The sequence below is a fragment of the Dicentrarchus labrax genome, unplaced genomic scaffold (assembly GCF_905237075.1).
Source record: "Dicentrarchus labrax unplaced genomic scaffold, dlabrax2021, whole genome shotgun sequence".
In the NCBI taxonomy this organism is placed as follows: domain Eukaryota; kingdom Metazoa; phylum Chordata; class Actinopteri; family Moronidae; genus Dicentrarchus; species Dicentrarchus labrax.
The window spans coordinates 4,236,847-4,262,910 of NW_026136722.1; the positions used below are offsets into that span (position 1 = coordinate 4,236,847).

At 41.1% G+C, this 26,064-nt stretch overlaps 2 protein-coding genes across 6 annotated transcripts in view; both read right to left on the reverse strand.

The window, feature by feature from the left end:
• Positions 1–10,950, reverse strand: part of ep300b (E1A binding protein p300 b) — a 33,880-nt gene extending 22,930 nt beyond the window's left edge. For all 5 annotated transcript variants that reach the window (XM_051387160.1, XM_051387158.1, XM_051387157.1 and 2 more), the window contains exons 1-6: positions 8,600–10,950; positions 5,752–6,359; positions 4,167–4,346; positions 1,096–1,396; positions 479–592; positions 39–281 (exon numbers count right to left, since the gene is read on the reverse strand). In XM_051387160.1, coding sequence (XP_051243120.1) covers positions 39–281; positions 479–592; positions 1,096–1,396; positions 4,167–4,346; positions 5,752–6,359; positions 8,600–8,693 — 1,540 coding nt within the window. In that variant the 5' untranslated portion in view covers positions 8,694–10,950. The remainder of the gene's footprint in view (positions 1–38; positions 282–478; positions 593–1,095; positions 1,397–4,166; positions 4,347–5,751; positions 6,360–8,599) is intronic.
• Positions 10,951–12,237: 1,287 nt separating this feature from the next.
• Positions 12,238–24,535, reverse strand: xpnpep3 (X-prolyl aminopeptidase 3, mitochondrial). The gene is made up of 11 exons (XM_051387161.1): positions 24,231–24,535; positions 22,385–22,507; positions 21,584–21,771; positions 21,199–21,418; positions 19,227–19,411; positions 18,976–19,038; positions 17,700–17,813; positions 17,470–17,555; positions 15,850–16,033; positions 14,284–14,404; positions 12,238–13,520 (listed from the first exon to the last, which is right to left on the reverse strand). The coding sequence occupies exons 1-11, from the start codon at positions 24,289–24,291 to the stop codon at positions 13,354–13,356; spliced, it is 1,512 nt and encodes a 503-aa protein (XP_051243121.1). The 5' UTR covers positions 24,292–24,535; the 3' UTR covers positions 12,238–13,353.
• Between the last annotated feature and the right edge of the window lie 1,529 nt (positions 24,536–26,064).

The window sequence follows — 26,064 nt, forward strand, 5'->3', positions numbered from 1 at the left end:
GATCATGTGTAATATGAACAATGGAAATACAAACTAACCCATGGTGTTTAAAGTCCTCATGCCAGGCTGGCCCGGCAGCCCCTGGTTTGGCATGTTGGCCTGTGGCGACTGCTGTGGCATCTGGTTGCCCTGGTAAGTGAGACCTAGTGCAGCATAGGCCCTCTCTATGGAGCTGGGGTCAATCTGGTTGGGAGGGTTCAGGTTTGGAGTGTTGGACTGTCCACCAGGCACGACTGAACCTAAAGAATTCACCAAACCTACCCCGGCACTGTTAACAAGAGCTGTCAAGAGAATGAGAGGGGAAGAGATAACAAAGGGTGAGCATCTGTGAATTCAAGCCTTATGTCACACACTGCTTAGTTACAGGATTTTCAAGCATTTCAAAGTAGATGATGTGTAATAATTCAATAATAATAATAATTTATGAAGAGCCATGAGCATGTATTCCTCTCAGCGACAGACAGACAGACACACTCACACTGCTGATTCCTCTTGTCTCCGGCGTTTTTCAGCGGCAGGCATACAGGACAGTCATGTCGTGTGCAATTCTTCCAATGAGAGATGATCTGTCTGGATGAGGCACAGTGCGCCACTGGGGGAGAAGAGATAGAAATGGAGAGATGTTTGAGAAAGGGGAAGAGAAGGTAGAAAGAGAGAAGAGGGATAGAGAGGGAGAACAAGTGAAATGAGAAATGGTGACAGAGTGAAGGAGGGAGATGAATAATGAGACAAGGATGAGAGAAAAAAAAAGGGAAAAAAGTCAAAAAGGGTAGAAAGGAAGAGAGAAGCCAGTGACTAAGAAAGTCATTGTATGAGTCATTCAGTACAATAAAACTATGTCCAGATGAGAGAAGGACAGAATGAAAAGTACAGTAGAACAGCCAGCTAGAGAGAGAGAGAGTGTAACTCATACTGATACAACGAACAACTGGGTGGCAAACCAAGAGGATTATAAACAACCAACAAGAACAAGCAAAAAAAAGAAAGAAAGAAGAAAAATGCTACAGATACATGACAACTTTAAACACTGGCTAGTGTTTATGATATAAACCACATACTATAAAACCAGCAATCAGCATAATTCAACAGACTCACCCTGGCAGGACTTGCCAGCCTGGCAATGAGTCATGTGGTTGAGCACGTTCTTCATGGTGCGACAGTGGGGCAGGTTGCACTGCCGCACTTCCCCGTTGGCCTGCTCCCTCCGCTGGCACTTGTGCGCGTGGAGCAAGAGGACCAGCTGCTGTTGGATCAGCTTCCGTTTCTCGGGGTCTGCCGTAGGGGGCGCTGTGCCGGGACCCGCCCCCACGGCATTGAGCCCAACCTGGGCACCTCCCACTGCTGCTGCTCCTCCGACGGACACGCCACCCACTGCTCCGGGCTGCTGCTGAGAGGCCTTGGGACAGAGGGGAGTCACAGATGAGTCTTAGAATTAACAAAAACAACAATTATTTGCAAGACTGCCATGATCAGGTCTTATGGGACCTTTTCCAATGACCAATTTGGTAAGCACTCCACAGCTAGCCATTTCAATTATAATTTTTCCTAGACTTTACATGTACAGCAGATTTCCTTACTTCAAAATCTCTAGTCTGCCAATGTGTAGATGTGGTATATACAGAGAGGTGAAGCATTAACTATAAAAAGGTTTTCATCAACTCAGCAAAGGCCATGTCTTTGGTCTGATAACAATTAATCAGAAGTGTTAAAAACAGGGTTTCTGAAGGTTTCAAAGACCTATTTCAAGTCAATACTGGAAAAGAAAGTACTAAGAATATGAGGGAAAATCAGAGTCGCAGAATTGCTAAGTGAATTTCTTCACATTCAACATGGAAATTCAACTGATAATTTCTGACTTCCAATGCAACTCTAATGCTTTTATATCCAATGTTTGAGTGTTGTCTTGCACAGGGCGCAGCAGACTCTAAAGACTTCACCCAAGCACTGAATACGCTGTGCTTTTAGCCAGATCTGAAGCCTGAACTTGCACGTACTAAGCATGACTAAAGTAAATGCAATTTTAATTTATTCGATGTCTAAGACATACAATTCATACAATTTAAGACATTTTAAGCCTAAAATTCAGATTATTGGAAAAATTATTTAAAAAAAAGGACCCAAAGAAACCCAGTAAGAGTAGCAAAAGACTCAAACACTAAGATGCTGTGAATAAAGGAGCAAAAAGTCACTTTAAGAACTATGCTTCTAGCTATTCTGTAAGTTTTCATTGAAAAAATAAAATACAACCAAATAGCAATAAGCATTATAAATAACGAGAGCTTGTAATGCAACAGTGCAATTGACACAGTGCTCTGCTGACTACAGGTCAAACTTCTCTAATTTCCAACTTTCAATCAAATTACAACTTGACATGCATCCATTTTAAAAGAATCCGATAACTACGTTGGCTAATCATAATTTTCTTAAATGAAAAACACATAAAACCCTTGATATATAACCCCCTGGTTGAGTTTTGAAGAATTGTGACCAAGATGCACGCTATAACCTATGTAATGGAGACACAGATTCTAATTTCACCTAAAACCTAGTTTGGAATTTCCTGTTACTTATCAGCCAACATATAGACCAATACCATTATATCTACAATAAGCTAACATTAACCAGGCCCATTTATCAGTCTAATTCTGATACCAGTAATTGGGATTTGATATATGATGCGTATTGCATGTGGCAGAGCGACAGGCACACACAAGATAAACAAAAACCGATAAGATAATTGAGAGTTCAACTAAACAAAAACATAATTTTCAGAGACACTTTGTACATTCACATACAGTTTATAAACAGGGAAGTCAACTTACAGTGACTCACTGACTGGGCAGCTCTTGGGCATTTGATGGATCTTACTTTGAAAGGATTAAGTTCATTGAGGTAGGAAGGCTTATTGTAATGGCAACCTCTTCACCCAAATCCCATGTAAGACAACCATGTCGATGATTTTCCTCTTATTCACCAGAGGACTCAACCCGAGCGGCTTCCACTTTGAGATGTCTATGAGTTTGTCTGAAACATCTGTACGCTCATTTGCAGGTGATTTGGCTACCAGTCACTAATTTCTTCCAGTCAATTCCAAATGTGTCTGTAAATGTGAGCCTTTTCCTAATGACACTGGTATGCAGCTATGTACAGCTGCACCACCCATACACTCCTTATTGGAGACAACAAATATGAGCCTGCCACAATTCTTAAGCAGGAATTACACAACGAACCTCACGAAATATAAAACAGGGTTTAAAAAGCTTAAAGTCCTGTTGCCAGGATTTAGCAAACGAAAACTTGACAAATTTATCAGTGTCAGTTTTACGAACTACAGTTGTCAGCACTGTTATCACAGAGCTGTACTGTGACAAACAAAGAAAAGTTTGACATGAAGTTAAATGCCAAAACGCTCTTGCTCAAGCCAAGTGGTCCAGATGTGTTTTCGTATTTTGAGCTTTTAGTTGTGGAGGAACTGGTTTCTCTGGCACTTCCATTCATACACATGAACACTCATTTGTTTATCAGACACTAATAGCCTTGTTAAGTCACATAGGGGGGAAAAAAAATAGGATTTTATAACAAGCCATTGGCTAGAAACTGATCCAGGTCTGCCAATGGGTCTTGCCTTTGATCCTCAGCAGTCTCATCTATCACACCATCTGAAGCGACCAAGTTTTTTGCGTTTTACATCTTGAGTTCTACAGTAAAGATGATGCAGCAACATTCACACAGCTGTGTTGGCACTTTTCTTTGCACTGACGGATTATCAGCCTTCATATGACCCGTGAGTCTGTGACTCTTAAGGTGGGGTTATGCTCAAAACTAACTAGTTTGTACCACATGTAGTCAGATCACGTCTGAAGGAGTGTGTTTACTGTTGAAAATGGCCACACTCCAAAGGGGCTTTGAAAAGCCTGCAGTCATACAGAGGGTGTGTTGTACTTGTTTGTACACATAAGAAGTATTGAAAGTAGCTGTGTGAAGAATGAAAAAAGAAGAAAAGAAATCTGGTTTTTCACCTTCTCACACCCAGCCAACCATTGCGTGATGTGAGTGGGATTGTCAACACATAGGTTACAAAAAAGGTCATATTTATATTTATTTATTTTTCTATGATGACTACGGCGTTTGTTCGCCTGTATGGAAAATAAACAAACAAATCTTACCATCCCAGGCATGCCTTGGCCCTGTGGTGGCTTCTTGTCCATGTTGAACTGGGTGGCCATATTGTTGGGCAGGCCCGCCTTGTTCTGGAGCTGTGGGCCCAGCCCTGCTCCAGGCAGCCCCTGGCCAGCAGACTGGCCGTACGGACCACCATAGGGGCCCGCGTTGGCCATCATATTCATCTAGAGAGCAGAGTGAGGAAGAAATATACAGTTATGAAGATCTTTCATAACCTATGAAATTGATTGATTTTAGCAGCTAGTCATCTGATAGTCAGAAATATGGGAGGTATTACAATGTCATCAAATAGAATAAAAACTTATTATATTATCCAACTACACTGGACTGTTCCTCTGACAGTGTCACTGAACGGTGCTAGTGAGACAACATGGAATAACTTTCCTCTTTCTCCAAACTTTACTTTGCTCTCCACAATAAATGAATACCACAGACACAATCTAGGCTTCGCAAACAAGGTCACCACCAACTATGGTCTCAGATTCAGCCAACAGTATTTACAGCTACTTCAGCATCTTTCCAAACTAGTATTTATTTTAACAGCAGTACAGTAACAACGTGAAGTGATTTGTTAATTGTTGCTCTTTGACCATTAAAGTCTAATTAACCTGTTCATCCCTACGACTCAACTCTAAGTGAAAATAAAGCTTTAACTGCAGAATTTACTTTGTGCACACCCAGGGGAATCTGCAATGAACATGGAGAATACATAAACTTTACTGATGCATATCTTTACTACAGGATATAACAAAAAAAACCTGTTTGAGCTACTAGTTGTGTGACGCTTGCAATACTGCCTTCACACCTTTAGAACAAAATCACATCCGTTGAGTGACATGTTGACTAGCAAGGAGGTTAACCATCGATACCACAGAGTCCAACACATAACCACACTCACACCTGAACCTCCTCTGGAAATTATTCTTCAGCAGTCTCTGATGAGCAACTACTACAATCTACAGCGTCACTCGGGTCGGAAAGATGTGTTTGCATGTCATGCTGTAAACCTGAAAATACTGTTTCACTGACTCAAACCAAATGTAAACAGCTTTTAGGGTGAAATTCTTCCTTTTTGATTACTTTACTGAACTCAATACAGGTCAAATTCATAAATTCCATCCAGACCAGAAATGTCAAACTTCAATATTTTATATGTGGCAGTGGGCTGCGAAAGGCACCCCCCAATTATAATTTTAGATGCTTTAGTTTAGTGAACCATAATAATTTCAATTCAAATTTGTGTGTAAACCATGTCCTTAATATAATACATGGCATTTGCAATATACATTTTCAAAAGGTTTTAACAATGTCACATTCCAACGTAGAAGAATACGTCAGTGCTTTTCGTATTTGAAGAGAACAACATGCAGGTGTGGGATTCAGCAAAGGAACAATACCACACTTTGTTGAGACCGGTATTTAAAAAATCTTAGCCTCAGTTACAATTGGCAACTCACCCCACTTGATAAGTTCCTATAAAATAAATGCTACCAAGAGTTACTTTTACTTTTCTGGCCAACAACCAGGGTCTCTTGTAATACCTGACCCTGCTGGGTTGAGTATGCTTACCTTGTTCAGTGCTCCGGGTTGCTGTGGTCTCATCCCTGCCTGACCCCCAGGTCCCATTTGCTGACTGCCCTGCTGCTGCTGTAGGGTTTCTGCCAACAAATTACTATTGTTACCCATGCCTGCACTGCCAGGGTAACCCATTCTTGGCGAGCCATTCATCACCTGCCCCCCCATCAGGCCTTGCTGCTGCTGTCCAGGGTTGCCCTTCTGGGCACCCATCATGGCAGCTGCCCGATTGAGTGCCGCCACCCCTCCAACCATCCCAACCTGCTGCATTAATCCAGGTTGCTGCTGCTGGCCCTGGGGGGGCATGCCTTGAGGTCCACCAGGGGAGACACTGACGCCCCCCATCATCCCCATGGAAGCTCCGGGTGCTGTGCTGTTGGAAGTAGGGCCACCTTGCTGTGCTGGCGCTCCAGCGCGCAGGAGCTCAGACAGCTGTTTGTGTTTTGCAGCGGCATCGTGGCCTCCTAAAATAATCCCTCCTCCAAGCCCTGCAAGACTGGTATGGAGTTGGTTGACGTCCCCCCCATTGGTCAGCCCCAGGTCCGTGGAATTGATGAGCTCATCTGGGAGGTCATGCTCCAGATCAAAGAGTGAACCAAAATCTAGACAAGGAGGAAGAAACAAAATCTAACCAACCAGAAATACAGAGATTTGGTTCACAAAATTGACAACTTTTCAGATTTGCACTGAATACGGATTCAATTTTTCAATACAAATTGAATGAACTTAGATTTTGTGTGGTAAAGCTTTGACATAAGTCTGAAAACTATCAACCATTAATATGGATCCCATAGCTAGACAACCAGTGCAGCAGTAGCTGCCTCTCACAGCCTGGACTTCTCTCCTGAGCATGAGTTTGTGGTTTGATGGGGTGCCAAACACGGAGAGTGAATGCAGTAGGGTCAGGGTGAGAAGCCACAGAGGGGTAAACAGTACCTAGGTAGGTGTGTGCATTGGATCTACAGCTGTGTGGTGCAAGCATGTGAAAACTATCAGAAGTTATATCCACTGCAACGGGAGGCAATTGTAAGTTGTTTGTGATTTATATATATTTTGGTATACTCTCAATCATTTTCCTCAAGTAGAACTTTAATCCAACACAGAACAGAAACAGAAAAAAAAAACAGTAACATCTCTACAACTAAGTTGTTCTTTATAGATGGCCCCATGAAAAACTGTGAATAACCTGCACATTTAACTTTTTAGGATGTCTTCTGGCATGTTAACATCTCCTAAATCCTCTTGAAAGTCGACGCTCCGTGTAGATAATGCTGTGCTAGTGTTTGATTTAATACACGAGTCAAGCTGCATCTCTTCCTGACTTTTTACTCCAGTCCCTGTTCTCACTGCATTAGGAGTTCAGATACTGCAGTAAATTAAACAAGTTTGAAATTCACATGAACTTATTTTCTGATAGTTGGAGAGCTGGTGGTGTGGCTACCAAACTTTGCATGGTTGACATTAAAACAGTACAGAATTCTTTAAGGTTTTTGTTTTATAAACAACAATTGTTATACTATAGATATTGATTGTTTAATTCACAGAGGAAAACCCGCCCAAACTGAATATCCAAATCACTGTGCTTCTTTCTCTGCTCTCCTTACAACACGATGCAACAAGAGGAGGTGACGCAAATTGTTTACAGCCTATTGCTCAATGTGCGTGAATCAATTCGTTTGCAATAATAGTTTAATTCACAACCAAGACGAAATGCATTCAAATAGTCTGCTTGGGATGCGAGTTTAATCATTTTGTAAAAGTAAAAAAAAAACAAAGAAAAGAAAAGTGCAGCGCAGTGTAACCGTGCAGTCAAACAATGGAGGCTGAGCAAGAATGGGCTTCGTCGGTAGTACAATTGAGAAACTAAGAAACCCCCCCAGAACAAAAGACATGAAAGAAGACATTTCAGGGACGGCGGCCGGTTTTTTGCCCCTTTTCATTTCAACGCGGCAACAGTTAAAATGGACACACAGCCACATCCTCGTCCGGACGGCAGCGCGTCTCCAAACTTTAATGAAGAGTCGAACAATAGCTAACGTTAGCTTAGTGCACTTAAAAAAAACAACAAGAAAAAAATAAAAAAAGGAGCATCGGCTAACGTTAACGTTAAATACCCTCAAACGCATGAACCCCCCACAAAATGTTTAAGCTACAACAACGAAAAGGGTTAGGACACACTGAAAAAAAGTTACTCTGGTGGCCGAATAAGGTTTGGCTAGTTAATAATCACTTCTTTTCTCTGCTACCGAGCTCAGCTGAGCCGGTCCGGTTATCTACCTAACGTTAGCTAGTTAGCTAGCTCGCTTGGTTACCGTTACTTTCTCCTAAAGCTAACGTTAGTAAACGGTCATTTGCTCCCATATTTACGGTATATACACATAAATATGTGTGGAGGCGGTTGTTTGGTGCACACATCGCCTCGTCCTTTACAAGCTGATGAACTTTTTAAAAAGTAAACTAGACAACTTGAAGCAAACTGCGGTGACTCGACTCTTCCATTGTTTGGAGGTGGACCTTATAGTTAGGTTAGCCAGTTAGCCTGTTGAGGCTAACGCATCAAAACATCCCTGTTGGAAAGTTGCTGCTGCCGCCAGCACTGCATCGTGTTTAGTCTTTAGCGTCCCAAAACTTTCACACTAGCTTCCTTTTAAATCGAGATACGGACACATACATGTATGTATATATATGTGAGTGTTTTTTTAAAAGCATTAGTTATGGAGCAACTCAGTGCTGTGCAACTCTACAGGGACTTCCGAGGCTGACCAGCGATTAACACACCGACAGTCTTTAAGCTAGGTTTATGTTTTATCTCCGGTTAAGTTAATGCATGCAATATATTTACCATTTCCATCACTGGCGGACACCGAGAGAGCTGGAGAGGACAGCTTGGGCCTCTTGGCTGCAGGCTGGCCGGACTCCAGGACATTATCGGCCATATTTTTCGACGAATTTAAAAAAAAAAAAAAAAAAAAGCTGTAGATCCACGGAGGGCAGACGTATTTCCCTTATTTTCGTCTCCTTATCCCTTTAAGAAAAGCTTCTGATCGTTCCCCCACCGCTTGGGGGGACGGTAGGGGAGAAGACAGCAATGTTGAACTCTTTTTTTTTCCTCTCTCCCCCCTCACAGTTCTCCCTCTCGGTTTATTCCTCTCTGCAGATATCAGTCCCCCTCCCCTGTCGGAGATTTTGTTTCTTCACAGATTTGAACAGGAGGAGGTGGGAAGGTGGAGTCGGCAAAAAAGGCAAGCGTGCGGCCCTCTGACAACCTCATGTAGCCTCTTCTGCGACACAAAAATTGTCCGAAGATCCGTCCTCCGTGCTGCACTCAGTCCTGTCCGCCATAGTCGGCGCAGAAATCCTGTATTTCAGGTCTGAAGCGCTCCAGTGGAGAGTGTCGGTCAGGGCACCAAAAATTATAAATTGTGCTCCAAAAAAAACCAACAACCAACCAACTAACACAAGCCAGGAGTCTGTTTCCTGTGTTAAACTTCTGGGGGCTGATCTCTCATGCAACAGTTATGAGATCCTCGGCTGCGTTTACCATTTCTCTCACCTGAGCAGACATCTCACTGCTGGGCAATGCCGATACCGAGCCCTCCTTTACGGCCAACCGGGGGTGGGTGGGTGGGTGTGTGTGTGGAGACCACCGGTAGTAGTTGTAAAAAAACACAATGACAAAAAATCAGTTGAGTTGGTGCTCTCAAGTGCAACACTGAGATAAAACAACTTGCATTGGGTGTTTTTTTTTTTAACCAGAAACTGAATAAATAGAGCAGTGATGCAGAAGAGTCCCACACTTGCAGCTACTCAGATTCAATGAAGATCGATTACGGATGTGTTTGTCCACGCATCAGTTTCCTTCTGCATGTGCATGTCGTGAACTAAATTGTGCACTTTAAAAGGTGTTTGACCATGCAAGGCACTGGGTCAGAAAGAACAGACTCCTATTGCACATTTGGTTGTTGCAACCCCCTTTTTTCTTTTCTTTTTTTGTTAATGCCTAGTGCAGGCAGCAGGGGGGTTTTGGCAAAAAAATAGAAAATCTTGTCTCCCCCCCTCAAAAAAATAATAAAATAAAATCCCTCCTTGTGCAATCGATCCCGATGCAGACTTTTATTTCTTTGACAGAGTAGTTCTTGGGGGGCAATCACAGCGCGGATTGCCAATCAGCGAGGGCAGTCAGATTGATCCAATTAGTTTTTATTTAGCAGAGGACGAGGCTGTGAGGCGTTTTTACTTATCTTGTGCTCCAGATGAGGTTCCTCCTCCGGGGTTTTCGCGTGGTTTTAAAACACTTGCAGATAATGAAAGTAATGGTTAATATTGTGTAAAAAAAAAAAAAAAACTATATATATATATATATATATATTTATATATACCCGTCAACCACTGTTTATGGGACGTCTTGGCAAAGCAAGTGAAGAAAAAAAAGATCTTAAAGCCACAAAAAAAAAAAAAAAAAAGCAGAGTACAGCTACGACGAGAGGAGAAAATGTGATTAAAAAAAGATACGCTGGGTCTCTGAGATATTATGGCTATTTCGGAAGCGGAAAGCTTCAGATCGGCACACTAATGTTGACACCCCCCTAAAATATTTTGGGCTGACAAAAATCCTCTCATTGACTCTTTGTGATGGAGAATGCCCCCCTTCGTGTTGATCCTGGCAATTTTCCCCTTCTCTTTAAACCCGTCTTTCTTTCCACCTCTCCCTTCTGCCCGGCAGCAATTTATTTATATAATTGTCTATGCGGACTCTTTCCTTCCTCCGCGACGGACACATAGTGATTTTTCATGTTGATGTTTTCCCCTTTTCGCAGGTTTTTCCTCCTCGTTGTGATAATATATAAAGCTCCTCTTCCGCCTCTCCTCTCTGTCTCCGCTCCGTAAAACACCCCCTTCCTTGGATTTTTCAGAGTATTTCCTTCTCATGCACACATATAGATATACATATACTATATATATATATATATATATCACCGACTCGGTTTTTTCCCTCCACTGAGGTCTTATCTTTTTGGTGATGCTTTCTCTCTCTCTTGATAAACACGGACAGGATTTCGCCTCTCGCTCCTTCCCGCGGCGGTTCCCTTGGAGCGGCTGCAGTCGGTCGCCGGAGTCGCTCCTTCTCTCGGTTATCTCCTCCTGTTTCTGACGGTCTGTCCGCACAAACAAAATGGCGGCTTGTTGTTTCTACTCCTCTGATACGGGGGGAGGGTTGGAGGTACAGCAACATTAGGCGTGAAGGGGAGGAGGGAGGGAGGGAGGAAGGGAAGAAGAGGGGAGGTTGTCTTCGTAGGTGTTCGGGATTGTCCGGAAAACCGGTTCCGTGCTGTTTCGGTAGTCGTTGATTTCAATCTGTAGGGGACAGTGGCAATCCACTTCTCTCTTCCTCATTTGTTACAATCAGCAGTGGGAAGTAACTCACTACAGTTACTCAAGTACTGTACAAAAAAAGCATCATTTTGAGGCTACTTTACTGGAGTTTATACATTTTCTATTTACTCCACTACATTCATATGACATCTTACTTGTTAGTTTTTATTTAAAGATATAGTAATAACATCATATTGACATTATTTTCGACAGGTAGCAATGGGGAATGGTCGCTTTTGCATCACAAATTACATTTTCATTGAATAAACTTAAATCTGGAGAACAATATTTGAAGGGTGCAGCCTTATTTAAAATCTGATCAGTTATTGCTATATATATATATATATATATATATATATATATATATATATATATATATAGCAATTCAATTACCCAACAGTGTATGAAATAGTTAAAATAAACTCCATCTCAACCAACTAGCTGTTTAAAATCTACATGTGTATTTTTATGAGGTACTTCACATACATAATTTGTGTATTACTGCTTAAGTAAAGGGTCTGAATAGCTCTTCAATCCCTGGTGGGAATTACAAATAAGTTTCTTTTTCTTAACTTTTCTAAACACATTTTTCAAACTGTGGTCATTCTCAAAGTTTTACACACAATCATTGATAGTGGCAGAGAAGGTATTCCGATAATTTGCTACTGTACTTAAAGTATCAGTTACTTTGGACTGAGTGTATGTATTTGTCTTAAAAAGCACACAGGTTAGACAGAGCAAGTAATGAGAACCATAAACACTGAACTTCATAACATATTGCTTCACCTGAGAGAGAAAACAGTCAGAGAGGATACATGGCAGTGCCTGTAGTTTGTTATCAGAGGCACGCATGTGTGACAACAGAGACCAAAGCTAAAGTCATTTGGTGAAAACACAATTAACCAAAGTAACCATAATAATGAAGGGGACAATGGACCCTTCCCCTGTAACTGAGGAGGACGTTCCTACCCTGTCAACACTCAAATTTATTCTATGTGACCACCTGAGGTGAAACATTTGTCTTTTTGTGTTACAGTCAAGGTTTCTACAGCCTAATTCAATTATTATCCTCATTTCTCACATGTCGACCACCATGAGTAACCCGAGTCAAACCAATATAATTTATTAGTTATGAAAGAAGAAATAATGAGATCTTTTAATACATATAAACACATTTTTCTCTCTGTTGAAAAGACAATACGTCCCACACAGATACACAACACACACAAACTCTTTCCAGTGTACACTTTTTAAGCCATTTCAGTACACTGGTGTAATCATTACCATCATTCCAGGTTTATCAGGAGCAGCTGTTTAAGACGGGTTCCTCTTTATTCATCAATTGTGTGCATAAACATGGTGGTCTGTTGATTTGACATGCTCTGATGCTTCCTGACAATCCCACAGCAACAGTGAGTGCATGTTCCACATTTGGTGTTTTGATTATTTGTACTGTAGCATGAGCTGGGAAAGAGTGGTGCATTTTTGTGTGTGAGAGCCAACTGAAGAGTATGTTTTAAAAAGGGGTTTGAGAGAAAAAACTAATTTTATCCTGGTGTGCCATGATGGGGAATTTTTTTGAAAAGGTAAAAGAAAAGGCAAAAAAGGCATTTATCTCTACATCAGTGCTGGCTTTCGTCCACTGACAGCACCATCACAACACTAGATGGACGTATTGTACATTATTAACACTGGACTCCACCTTGTGTTGTTGTAACCGCTGTAGCCTTGATGTGTAATTGTGTACGGAGGAATATGTCAGTAGGCTCCAAAGCAACACCGTAACCCATTAACACACAACTGTGGATGAGCTCTTTATAGTAATAAGGTTGGAATCACACTTAATGTTTGCTTGTTTGGGTTTTTATGCTCTTGTGCAGAAAATATTTGGAAGATTGACCAGTATAATTAGTGCAACATCCCGTTCAACTGTGTGTTGACTTTGTGCACTCCTGTTAACAACGACTAACGTTACTGTTGAGATCGCCTGCGCTGGTTTCTTTAAACATTTAGCCAGACGATAAAAACATCCGCAAAATCTACATTCTACCACACCAGAACTCTTCATTTTGAGGCCTTGCCGAGGCTAAACTGGAGTCTTGCAGTGTGCTCCCACCTTTCATGTACCTGGGCCCTGAGCTAGACGATGTCATCACCGTGGTAATGGCAGCACATTGACTGCCATCGACGTTGTAGCTCACTTGGTCACTGTCTCTCCTTGCCCTATCTCTGGGCACAGGCCTGCTCTACATCAGCGATGGTTTTTGGTGCGCCAGAGGACAGAATCAGAGGGCCTCCCTTGTCTTGGATCACCACGTCATCCTCAATCCTGACGCCCAGGCCACGGAAACGCTCTGGCACCTGGTCATTGTTCTCACAGATGTACAACCCTGTGACAAGAGAAGGAAAGAGAAGTGGAAATTGTATGAAAGCAGGAATAGCAAAGAGAAGATAATGTAAAATGTGTAATGGGGGGTTGTTCCCATCCACCACAGTAACTGCACTGTGAGTTTGTGCTACAGTGTGGATTTTTTAAGGCCTGATTTTTATACAGATTTTAATTAAAAGGTCCAGTGTGCAACATTTAGGAGGCTCCACTGGCAGAAATTGAAAATAATATTTATATTTACAGCGCTGTTTGAAAATATAATCGTTTGGGATCTGTACCAAACAATGTTTTCTTAAATCTGGAGAACAAGATTTGTAGGCCAGGGAATCTCTGTACTACAGTACTTCATTATAATGCTGTTTATCACACATTTTACCTTTCTTAAAGAAGATATTGGGATAATGCACAGCCCTACTCTCGGCATGACTGACCTGTATGGTTGCACTCTGATAAGACTGACCTGGTTTGAGCAGTTTAGTGTTTATTTCAGTATCTGATTGTATTTACCTGCTCATTTTAAGCATTGCAGCTCAGGGTTTCCTCAAAAAGAGAATAAGGAATTGATAAACGTACACCTGTTATTTCATATAAAAAATACTGGTTTTCATTAAATAAAGAAATAATGTTAAAACAATAGAAAACTCCAAAATGCCACCGTAGTTTCTCCTACACATTTCACAGCCTGTTCTCATTCCCAGGTTGTCCGATACAAACCGGTCCAGCCACAGCTGCACATGTGGAGGAAAACTCAAGAGGGTATTTACCTGGTTCAATAGTGATGGCCATTCCTGGCTGTAGAGGTTGTGAGCGGGACAGCTCAGGGGTGTCATGGACGTCCATGCCCAGGTAATGGCCAATGTGGTGGGGGCAGTACCGCCTTGCAGCCTGGGATGAACATAAACAAAATTAAAGCAGTTGTAGTTCTACCAGCAGTCCCAGCGCAGTCAGAGCTCGTTGCTTGACCTTAATAAACATGAAATTCAGGGGTGACCCTGACTGAAGGGGGATTACTGTGGAGAAGAAGCCTCGTCAGATCATATTTCTATTTCTATTTTCTTCTTCTTCACCTGCTTTAAGAGAAGCACAACTGAATCCAGGAGCATCTAAACAATATTAAAGGTGAACACAAATACTAACATGTAATTCAAAGAAGAATTTCAAAATAAAAAAAATTTTGAATCCCAGTTGTAATGTTAAATCCACAATGTCTGACTAATTTTGAGTCAAAAATTCAGGAAGTAGGACTTGCCCTTTAATCCTAATCCATAAGCCTTTTAGAAAGAATGAGCACCAGCACTTCTCCTGATGCTGGTGGACATTATCCTCAAAACATTTGGATGCTTCCTCTGTGTAAAATAAAGTAATTAAACAGATGTTGTGGTGGACTTCAGAGACACCTGCCAGTTTTGTTACCATATAAGTAAGACTCAACTTAACCACAGCATCCGTTATGAGAAGATGAGGTCAAGTGGATCAAGAACGTGGTTCTACGTCGACCACAACAATAGTCTACAGCCATGATAATGACTCTGAGAGTCTGTACTTAGGCCCAGTGGTGCTTTGGGCTAAATGCTATCTCACTTATTAGCCTTTAACACAAAGTACTGTTTAGGCTGATGGGATTTTTAATTGATTTGGCAATTATTTGTTCATAAAGTACTGGACAAATTAAACATTTGACCTGATGACAACACTACATGGGAAGTTAAGGGATCATCTAAGGTATGAGGTCTAAGGTAATTCATCTTGGACAACCAAAGACAGTAGGACACAACATGGATGTCTGTACAAAATTTGGTGCCAATCCATCTAACAGACGTTAAGATACATCTCAGAATGAGTGAAAACTTCGACCTGCTGGTGGAGGCAGAGGAAAAATAACGAAGGATCACCAAAATCAGTAGGATTCATCATCTGGGGACAATTAATATCTGTACAATCTTGGCAGTACATCTAATCGCTGTTGAGAGATTTCAGTCTGGACCAAATGACCGACCAAATGATAGACAGACATCATTAGAAATCATGTCCTCAGAGGGCTGATAACTATGAACCCAGCTTAAAGTTTCTCACGGGGGAATCCCATCATCAGTCAGCTAATCCAAAAATTTGTCAAGATTTCTTTGTCTTGATGAAGAATTAAGATGTCAATCTCCTGTGTATCTTGAACTAACATCTCTGTGGCTGCCAAAACATCCTTTATTACCCCACAGTAGTACTTTTTCTTTCTTGCTTGCTTGCTTTATTTATTTATTTATTTATTTATTATAGCAAATAATTTGAAAATCTTTCAGTACAACAACTTTGTTTTTAAAGAGCCAAGAGCTTACCTTTAGTAAATCACTATCACTGGTACTGGCCTTGACGATGCCTAACTGCCTGAGCTGTCGTCCCAACAATGCCAGCATGGTACTGTAGATGTGATCCAGACTGACACCTGGGGAACACAGAGACAAACAGGAGCGCTGGACCTCCAGGACGGCCTCGTACAGCTCAGCCTGGGCAGGGCTGAATCTGGCAGGAAAGAGGTGGGGGCAACAGACAGTTAAGGTGTGCTACTGCTAACGGAACAATTCTCAAAAACAGTCATACCATATATTATATCATTTTCATTTAGTGTTTTGGCATCAGCAAGGAACGGAAGGACACTATAACTTCTGTTTACTGTGACGCTGTGTGGATTTTGTATTGTAAGAACGGTAGGTTTAACCAGCGCCAGCTTTAGCCAGATATTCTTTATCAACCTCATTTTTCTTTGAGCAGCACACCTTATTGCTTAAAACTGGGGTAGGCACACTGGTGTAATGAAGCCTGGAGGAGTGGGTAGACACTTTCATTTTTAATTAAAAAAAAATGTTTTAAGCAGCCTGTCCAGCAGAGGATAAACACCCAGTAATATAAACAGTGACATGTAAGACTACTCTTGCATATTTAGATCACCCACAAATGGGCCAGTAGTATTTACACATTGTCACTTAATGCTGCTTGACTTCAGGCAGTAAGGATCATTATGAAATTTACATGACCCACAGAAGAATCAATACTGGCCCACAGACGGGGTGAGACAACTACATAATTATGCATTTTGAGTGAAGTATTTCTTATTCCTTACTCCACTCACTCATGAAAATTGTGTCATGCCTTCACAATCCTAGGGGAAAACACTAATCTTGCAGAACACTACTGAATGATGTGCATCAGAGGGGATTTACAAGCAGGTACACCCAGTGCCGACTGAAAAATAAGTAGGTATACTTTGTATAACCTGCACTACACCACCGGGTGAAATGCCATAATAACCTTTAGCATATTGCAATTTAAGTGGTCTGAGAGAGAAGCAGACTTCTGCACCACCTCACTCTGAACACGTCCTGGCAAAACACAGAGCTTTAATCTTATTATGTTTGATGCCATGGTGCTCTTATCGACAAGTGGTAAAGCGACATGATGACAAACCGAGTGAAATAACTTTTGAGGGGGGACAGGGGTGCCTTTGAATGTCCAATTTCTTTTTCCGCATTATTAGAGGTCGGTGGGACAGTCCAATAATACGGCACAGCCCCCTCCCGGAGAAATCAGGTCCTCCGCTGTTTCTTGCCCCTCTCCGCTGAAGCAGAGTATTGCTGAGGCAGTTAAAAAAGATGTCTGGACCATCCTCTCATCCCACTGAAGCCAGGGGTGCTCTGCCCTGGGGCCACTTCTTGGAGAAGATGAGTCACCGGTTACGGCGAGAAGGACTGGGGTCTTGGAGAGGCTAATGCTGCGGAGAGCGGGCCCTATGAGGCATGAGGTTTTTCAGGGCAACAGCTCCTTCTGCTGCCGTAAGAACTTGTGGGTTTGGTAGCAAAGGGTTTAACGGAGTGATATGAGGCAGCAGAGAGAGACAGGGGAAAGGATTTGCATTGTGTATGTTGCCTACTGCAGTTTTAAGATTATTTTATCAAACTTACTTTCCATTCACTGGCCATGTTCGAGTGATATCACTGACATAACCAAAGTATTCACAACCACCATCAAGAAGCACCATTTCACCATCCTGATGGGGGAGAAAAAGTATAATGAGTCATTACTTTATATATGTGACCATTTATCATTTTCAGAGGGCTTCAGAGGGCTTAATGTTGCATTGCAGCATATATGACAGGACGGATCCTTTAGCACATTCAACCCCTTTGTTTACCTTGATAATCTGGTTGTTGTTTATGTAGTGCAGAGTATTGGCTCGATTCCCTCCAGCAACAACAGGGGGATAGGCCAGGAAGTTTGCGCCATGTATCCGATTCTCAAAATCAAACTGGAATAAGAAGAAGTCTTTCCAATTGAAATGGGACTGTGAGCGTCATGTTTGCAATACATACAAACACAGTAATTACACATTTGGTCAAAGTTGAATAAAGACCTGAATCTGACAAGAAACTACAAAATGGAGCTTAAACTAAACTCAGTTGTTAATCTATGAGAGCTAGAAACTGATTGTGTTTACTGCATTACTGCAATGGAGAAACAGCTAAAACAACAGAGTTCAAGTTAAAGTTAGTTGGTGAGAAAACTGTTAAGCTAGCCTGACAACTAGTGTTTATGTAGTCACTGCTCTCTGCCTTTGTAGGGCTATATATTCTACTGTATATCTTACCATTATTGTTTGAGAAAACATATAATAATATAACTACTGGGATGAAAATGCATCAGTGACAGCAACAGTTTCTAATTTTATTCCTAAATTTCAGAAGGTTAGCCTTCACTCAGCAGCCTTATAAAAACAAATCACAAAAACACATTATTCCAGTGCTGCACAGATATCCAGGATGATGAATTTGTTTCTACAGGACAGAACGACAATCATTTTATTGAAACTAGGCAAATCCTAGCACTAGCATTTCAGTCTCCTGCACACTATTTAAAACATTTTTAGGAACACAAAAAGAAACAACATGACAACATGCTTCTTATGAGTTGCATAATCCACAAATAAGAAACTTTTAAATAAAGAGAATAAGTGGTTGATACATAAAGTGGCTGACAAGCTGTTATTGGAATACATATTTGTAGAGCAGTGTCTACTACTTATTACATTAGATATAAACTGGTCTTTTACTGTATAGAGTTGTCTGTGACAAATGGTCACTTCTCATCTGGTTCTTTCTGTGCATGTAAACATACTGTTTAAGGACCTGTGTGAGCCTCAGTGAATACTTCTTTATCAGAAGTTGGCAATAGTGCATATAGTTTGTTTCTCTTGAAAATATGAATATTATAACTTTAATCAATTTGTCAGTCATGTCCAGTCTTAATGAGCAATAGCTCATTCTGCACTGACTGCATAATCAATGGATGACACTTAGAGTCGCAGTGATTACATTTAAGAGCCTGATTAATTAAAAGACATGAAGACCAAGCCCCACATGATAGAGAGGCAGTTAAGAGCCACAAAGAGGTCATCAAATATTTTCAGTTACCTTTGCAAAGAGCACAGCTTCATCCACATCTCCTTGAGACAGAGCCATTGTCCTCCTAAAAGCCTGAAAGACATGGATCTGAGTTGAGTGAACACACTACAATACATGTATCTTAAAAAGAATCACTAAATGTGTTGGAAGAAATGGTCAAGAGACACTGTTATATAACACTATATAGCCCTATTTGCAGGCATTTCCTAGTATAATATAACATTATGACATTGACACTGTAGTGTGGTTTAAACACCAACCTGTGCAGTGATGTGACCTGCTGCTTGCATGAGCGCCACCTCTGCTGAGCTTTTGATGGCCCTCAGAGAGTGTATGAGAGGTCTGAGAGAGTGCGGCATCGGTCCTGCCTCCAGCACGGGACACACATGAGTCTTGTGGAGGCGAGGGTGGGTGGGCTGAGAGCTATCATACCACAGCAGAGTGCCTGAAAAGAGGATCAGAGTAGATAGAAAATGGGAACAGTGAAATTAAGGCCCTAATTTGTTAGTGATCGAAAGTCAGCTCCTGTGTTTGTTTGTCAGAAATTAAGTAAGTCCATCGCCCTTCTCCTGATCAAAGTTGACTGTAAAAAAAAACCCTGCCAACAATCATGCTTTGCAACCGTAACTAAGCCAGCAGACCTGTTAAACATTGGGTTTCTCCACATATTGAAGTGGTGGGTGCAGTAAGAGACGTTACGCTGCATTTAAAGGGTAAACAAAAGTGTAAGGAATTGATTAAACAGTGTGTTTGTCTGCTCTAACGTAAGCTGCAAACGCTAACATGTTACTAGGATTATTTTGTGGGTTTACAGGTGTTCAGGACTAGAAAATCCACTATGGGCAAGATGTTAGTATGTTAGAGTTTAGTCTAACAAGCAGTTCTGTCCGGTTCTTTATTTGGTTTGTGAGAGTTTAAATCCCAGAAACCAAAATTGTAAAAAATAGCATCACTTTTAGATCACAAAATAGATCAAAGCATAAATCTAACCTCTGAGTTGCTTTTCGGAATATGTTTTCCTAAAGTAAGACTCAAAACCCTCCAAGGATTGTGTCTGTGAAAATAACATTTTCATTTACAACATTGTATAAAAATACTGCACAGCAATAAACAAACAGTGCTGCTCCTGATGAGGATTCTCACTTTCTGCCTGGACATATGGCTTTAGGTTCAGTCTTTGAGCATTAGTTAGTTAAGCTTGTAGCCCATGGATATATTACTAAGACTAGGATACGGCTCCGATGCTCAGCCTTGCTTCCAGTTCTCATGGTATTATAACAAAAAATCCCCTGCAGCCCAAAAATAATTTGAAATTTAACAGTTGACAGGACACCTTGAACTGCAAACAAGCTCAGACTCTTTCTATATGAGTTTTTGATCCATGGAGGTTTTGTGTTTATAAAACATTCCTCAAGCCGAGAAAAGCAATTTAAAAATCCATGACTTCATCATAATGTAAAGTCTACGGGCCAGAATTGGGAATTGCAATGGGAACTCTCATTGCACTGAACAGGTGCCATTTTTGTCATTCATGATGCAGCCACAATGTACACATTTAAAAGCTCAGTGTGTAAAATTTAGGAGGCTCTACTTGCAGAAATGCAATATGATATTGATAGGTGTCCTCTTCTACAGTCTAACATGTTGAACTGCCATGTTTCTACAGTAGCCCAGAACGGACAAACCAAACACTGGCTGTTTCACGGGTTTCGCAGCCACCATAGTTTCTCGTATACATTTCACAGCCTTTTCTCATTCCCAGGTCGTCCAATACAGACGCAAATAAAACTCCATCGCTAGATGCCACTAAATCCTACACACTGGACCTTTAGACCCTTTCATGGGGTTCTCGTTTTAACACAAATTTACCGGAAACATTAAAAAAAACAGCTGGAGATGGGAGTTTCAATCACAGAGTTTTAGCCTTGGCATTAGGTTACTATAGCCATCTACAGCTGATAAAATCTGCTAGTGACAGTCGTCATTTCAGCTGACAGAGATGGCTACAAATGAGAAGCCGACTTCTGTGTGAAACTGAAGACACGTCGTTTGAGAAAATTACTAATATTGAATCTCCCACTGTTAACATGGTAATCTGCATACATGCCGTGCTAGAACAGAAAGTAAGTAATTCAGCTGAGCTTAACAAACACTTAATTGTGGCTGTTCAAATGTTCAACATAACACTTCTGTTCCTGCTGGACCATCATCCTCACACGTCCATCCACCTACCTTTAAGGCTCTTGAGCACAAGACCCAGTTCTTCTGTGCTATGAACTCTCTCTATGCCGGTCAAAGCAGCTGCCCCATCCTTCCCTGACCGGGGCCCGTCCCACAGCTCCCTCCCTGGGTCTCTGCGCGGGACAAACAAGATGGCCTGGTCTGGTCGGCATTTCCCGTACAGGACCAAGGCACTGTCAGGCTCTAGGATGCCGCTGAGGTAGAGGAAATCCTGCACAACATTTGGCTCGAATTTAATTGGTGAAGCTTCACTTAAATAACAAACAATCAGTATCCCATTTGTACACCTTTTTAACTCAAGTTTGCTTATTCACATTTACATTAAAAGCGTTTTAAAGTGCAGCTATTCAATAATATATGTTCAGTAGATTAGCACCTGGTTCTGGTGGAAGGGATAAGGGATGTCATTGGTCATGTAGCGGGTAGGATGGGACAAAACAATGACCACATGGGTGCTTGAGGAGGCAGAGGGTCCCAGCCTTTCTGCCTGGGCCTCAATAAGTGAGGCCAGCCTGTGTCTGCGGAGCTCATATTCTGTTTGGCTCAAGCCTGGAGTCACCTCACCTGAGGAGCAGAGATCAGACATGTGGAGTTTAACAGCAGCTCATCACCAACACTTTAACACTGTGCACTACTTTTTGTCTCCTGGTGGTATCAAATGTCTTTGAGTATCTTGAAAATGACTTTATAGATACAATGTATAATTATCGTTATTATTTATTATCACTTCTTAACAGCGTTCAGTTGTCTGTGATCTACAATTCTCCAAATACTCTGTGATGTTCCTGTGCCGTTACAGAGTATTGTGGTTTAATTTTTCTCGTCTCAATGCACCTCCATTGATGTCTATCTGACTTTAGTGAGAGACCACAAACTCCCACTGAAGGTACCCAGAATGGTGACACAGACTCACAGAAAGCAAAGAAAATTGACAGTTTCACTCCACATGCAAGATTTATTTGCATCAAAACAGGATACAAGCAAACCGAGTAGTCTCGAGAATCAACTGACTTGAACAAAGAAAATCACTCTATTATATGACATTAAAACTTACTCCCTAAAGGAATAACTACATTATAAGCCTGTTAATCATGTGACTGAAGACCGTATACATTGCAGGTTCTCTCTAAAAAGTGTAAATGTACTGTTCCAACAATCCATCTTAAACTAAACTCACCATGTTTGATGAGGTGCGGATGGGTGAAAGGGCTGGGTTGGCCCAGGTAGCGAGGTGGAACCGTCCTTGGTTTTGAATCTCCTGGTTTCAGAGAAATGTTTCTGCACGGGCACCAAACACATCCTACAGACAGAAACACAACCCAGATGGTAAAGACTCTCGCACTGGGCGCCTACAATGCTGCATGCAGCTGCTTTAACTGGTAATCCTGTTTCATCAGCAGTCAAAGGATGTTTGATTAGAGCTTTGCAGCAGGATGATTTTAGCTCATCACAGCTGGACTGCGCTGTGAATGTCTGCTCATAATTGAAAACAACTTGCAGTACAGAAATGCCAAAGATGACCGATATCTTGGTAAGAATTCTTTAATAACCAAATGTAAGGGATCACAATCGAAATGAGCTGAAATACTTTTCCAAACACACACAAAGTTTTAGTAAGATTGTTATCTGCCTCTGATGTCACCCGCAAATATTTCTTTAAACAATTTCTGGACCTCAATATTTAAAGTGTTCTCATAAATCTGTAACAAAACAATCGGCCCGAACACATTGCTTAATTTGTGAGCCGGAAGATTAATCATCATCATCAGGTGAAAGGCTGCCTGCTCTCCCTCTTAAATACAACGGATTATCATGTGTCGTCAAAAGAGGTGAGGTTTCCTTTTAACAGAAAATGGGTTCCCTTCATCGATTAAGTGCCAACAACATATATATTTTTCTTCATATCATAATTTTATATTTTTGCTCACCTCTTTATGACATAATGTGCCTAATGCAACGTGACGTGCTTGTTCTGATGCTGAAATACATGAAAAGGTTACATGTTACACAAATCTGCAAGTGTGTGTATACTTTTCTCTAATCTTAATTTTTGAGTTAACATAATAATTTGACCTGTTTGAGCCTTAAACCGTTGATTGAATTAAACTAATTGAGAAGGTTATAGAAAAAAATGTCTAGAATATAATAAACATTATTCAAACTTACATCAGAAAACCATCATAAAATCAACATAAAAGACACACTGACTGTACTTTTAACACTGACAATGCGGCAGCTTAAAAAGAGATTAACTATAATAATTAAAGTGCTATGGTGCTGGTGTGTTTATTGCACGTTGCTTTATTTCACTAAGATTTAGTATTAGAGTCCAGCAGCTTAATAGATAGATCAGTTTGATTTGAACTTTGGCACACAGAGTCTGAGGTTCGTATCCAGAGAGGAGGGGATGTTGAGGGTCCGAAATGAGTTTGTCTTCCTGTTTCATGACTTCCTGCTCGTACAGGCTCTGTATGGGCTCATATTCTTTCCTCCCTGTTATCCTCATAGATATCTTGTGCATGCTGGCAAGCCTGTTAAGTTGCCAAAACATGCTGTGATTCCATATCTAATGATGCTAAAACATCCACAGGATCTGGCTGCTCACTCCATACAAGGTGTAGCTGTAGTCTGTTGCACAGGTTGTCAATGTGTGCTTTCCAGAAAATGAGGTTGTCTGTGGGGACACCGAGGTGTGTTTTACCGGTTTTTGGCTCATTGTCAGTCCCAAGTCATCTCCTTTGTTTTAGTGACAGCAAGCATCTTATTTTAAATGTTCTCATAAGAACTGAAACAGGTTCCCAGATTGGACACTGCTTTGTTGTAAATGGTCACACTGTATTGTGTCGTAACAGTCAATCACATGTATTTTATGTAACGTTACAATCTTAATCTGAAAACTGTCAAATAAAGTAGTAAAGACTTAATATTTCCCTCTGCACTTTACTAGAAGTATAAAACAGCCTCCAGTGAAAGAACTTAAGTAACTTAAAATTATACTAAAATCTGCTCCACACTGGGCTCACCTCGACTCCGGGGCAGCAGTCTGACAGCAGCCCTGAACATGGTGCAGGTCGAGGGCAACATAGCTGCTGCCGCTGGAGGACACCGGTCACTTACAGCATGTCGCCCCGCTACAGACGACAGGGACAGTCGGCGGAGGACAGAGTCGGTCGACTAACGCTGGATATTCACGGAGACATTCAGCGGTATGTTGCTGCGACTTACCGGCGTTAAAACCCTCTCATACACGGGTAATATTTGCCTTTAGCTGACAGTTACCCTCTCTAGCTTGCTGACTCCATGTTTGTTAGCCGCGTTCATGCGCAGTAGAAGGGGGATGTGCTGCCCTCAGTTCCGCCTCACAGGCTCTTCTTCTTCTTGGTACAAAACGCCCCTGCCCAGAAACTTTACACTCTTATGTTAGAACACAACTTAATTTAACCCCTTGCTAAGCTCCTTTTTTAAGTATACTGCCTTACATATTGTATACTCTTCTTTTGTTTTACTTATTTTATTTTCTCAGCTTTTATTTAATTCTAAAATGTCTCTCTCTATATGATGTATTTGTATTTGTTATAAATGTTAAACAGAATTCATAAGGAGGTATGAACAAGATTTTGAATATAATAAGTGTTATATACCAAGAGTTTGTCACTGTAAGTTGTTCTTGATACAATTTCCAATAAAGCATCTATATAAAAATAAATAAATAAATAAATAAAAAAGATTCTTCTTCTTCACTGGTTTTAATGGTGGATGCCTTCTTTGATATGATTGGCAGACCTTCTTCTTCTGTTTGTTTTTTAACGGTGGTTGGCAACCAGTGTACCAGCAGCACTACTGCCCCCTTGTGTTTGTGTGTGGACCAGAAATGAATGCACAGTTAGGGATGAGACGATGTACAATAAAAACACTCAAATATGGTGATAATCTTAATCCTAATCTTAATCTTGATCTTAATCTTGATCTTGATCATACAGTGCTATAATGATTACCTGATTGATTTTGAACCGGGGACAAGGGGCAGACGCATAGTTCACTGTGGCTGAAGGCTCAGGTTGCTGTTATATTGCCAACAAACAGGTTAAACCATTGGCAGTATATATAAACAGTGTGTGGAAGTAGTATAGATTCCCATATAAAGAACAAGGAAGATGAGGTTCCTATCTGTAATGCAATAAATATATATGTTTATTAACAAAATGTAAGGTAAAGTGATTCCAGGATGTTTTTAAAAGTTTTAAGTTTTAAAAGTCTTACTTTTCATGAGTATTGTGATAATATTGTGTTTTTTAGCCAAGATACATATTCCTTTATTTGTCCCACAATGGGGATAGAGAAAAAACAGTAAGAATAGGGAAATAATAAATAAAAACACTATGTACAAGAGAAAAAACAGTAAGAATCCACAACAACAGATAACACAAATAGTAGCAGCAGTTGCACATGGGCAATAGATTGCACATTGTTATTGTCAACATTATTGACATTATTATTATTATTATTATTATTATTATTATTATTATTATTATTGATGCCAAGATATCTCTCCTTCACACATTTGGGGAGGAGTCTGTCGCTGAAGGAGCTGCTCAGTGTAGTGATGGTATCCTGCATGGGGTGGGAGACATTGTCCATCAGTGATGATAGCTTTGCTATTATCCTCCTCTCTCCCACCACCTGCACTGAGTCGAGAGGGCAACCGAGGACAGAGCTGGCCTTCTTAATCAGTTTGTCGAGTCTCTTCCTGTCGGCTGCTGAGATGTTGCTGCTGCAGCAGACCACTCCAAAGAAAATGGCTGATGCCCCAACAGTATCAAAGAAGGTCCTCAGGAGCTCTCCCTGCACTCCAAAGGA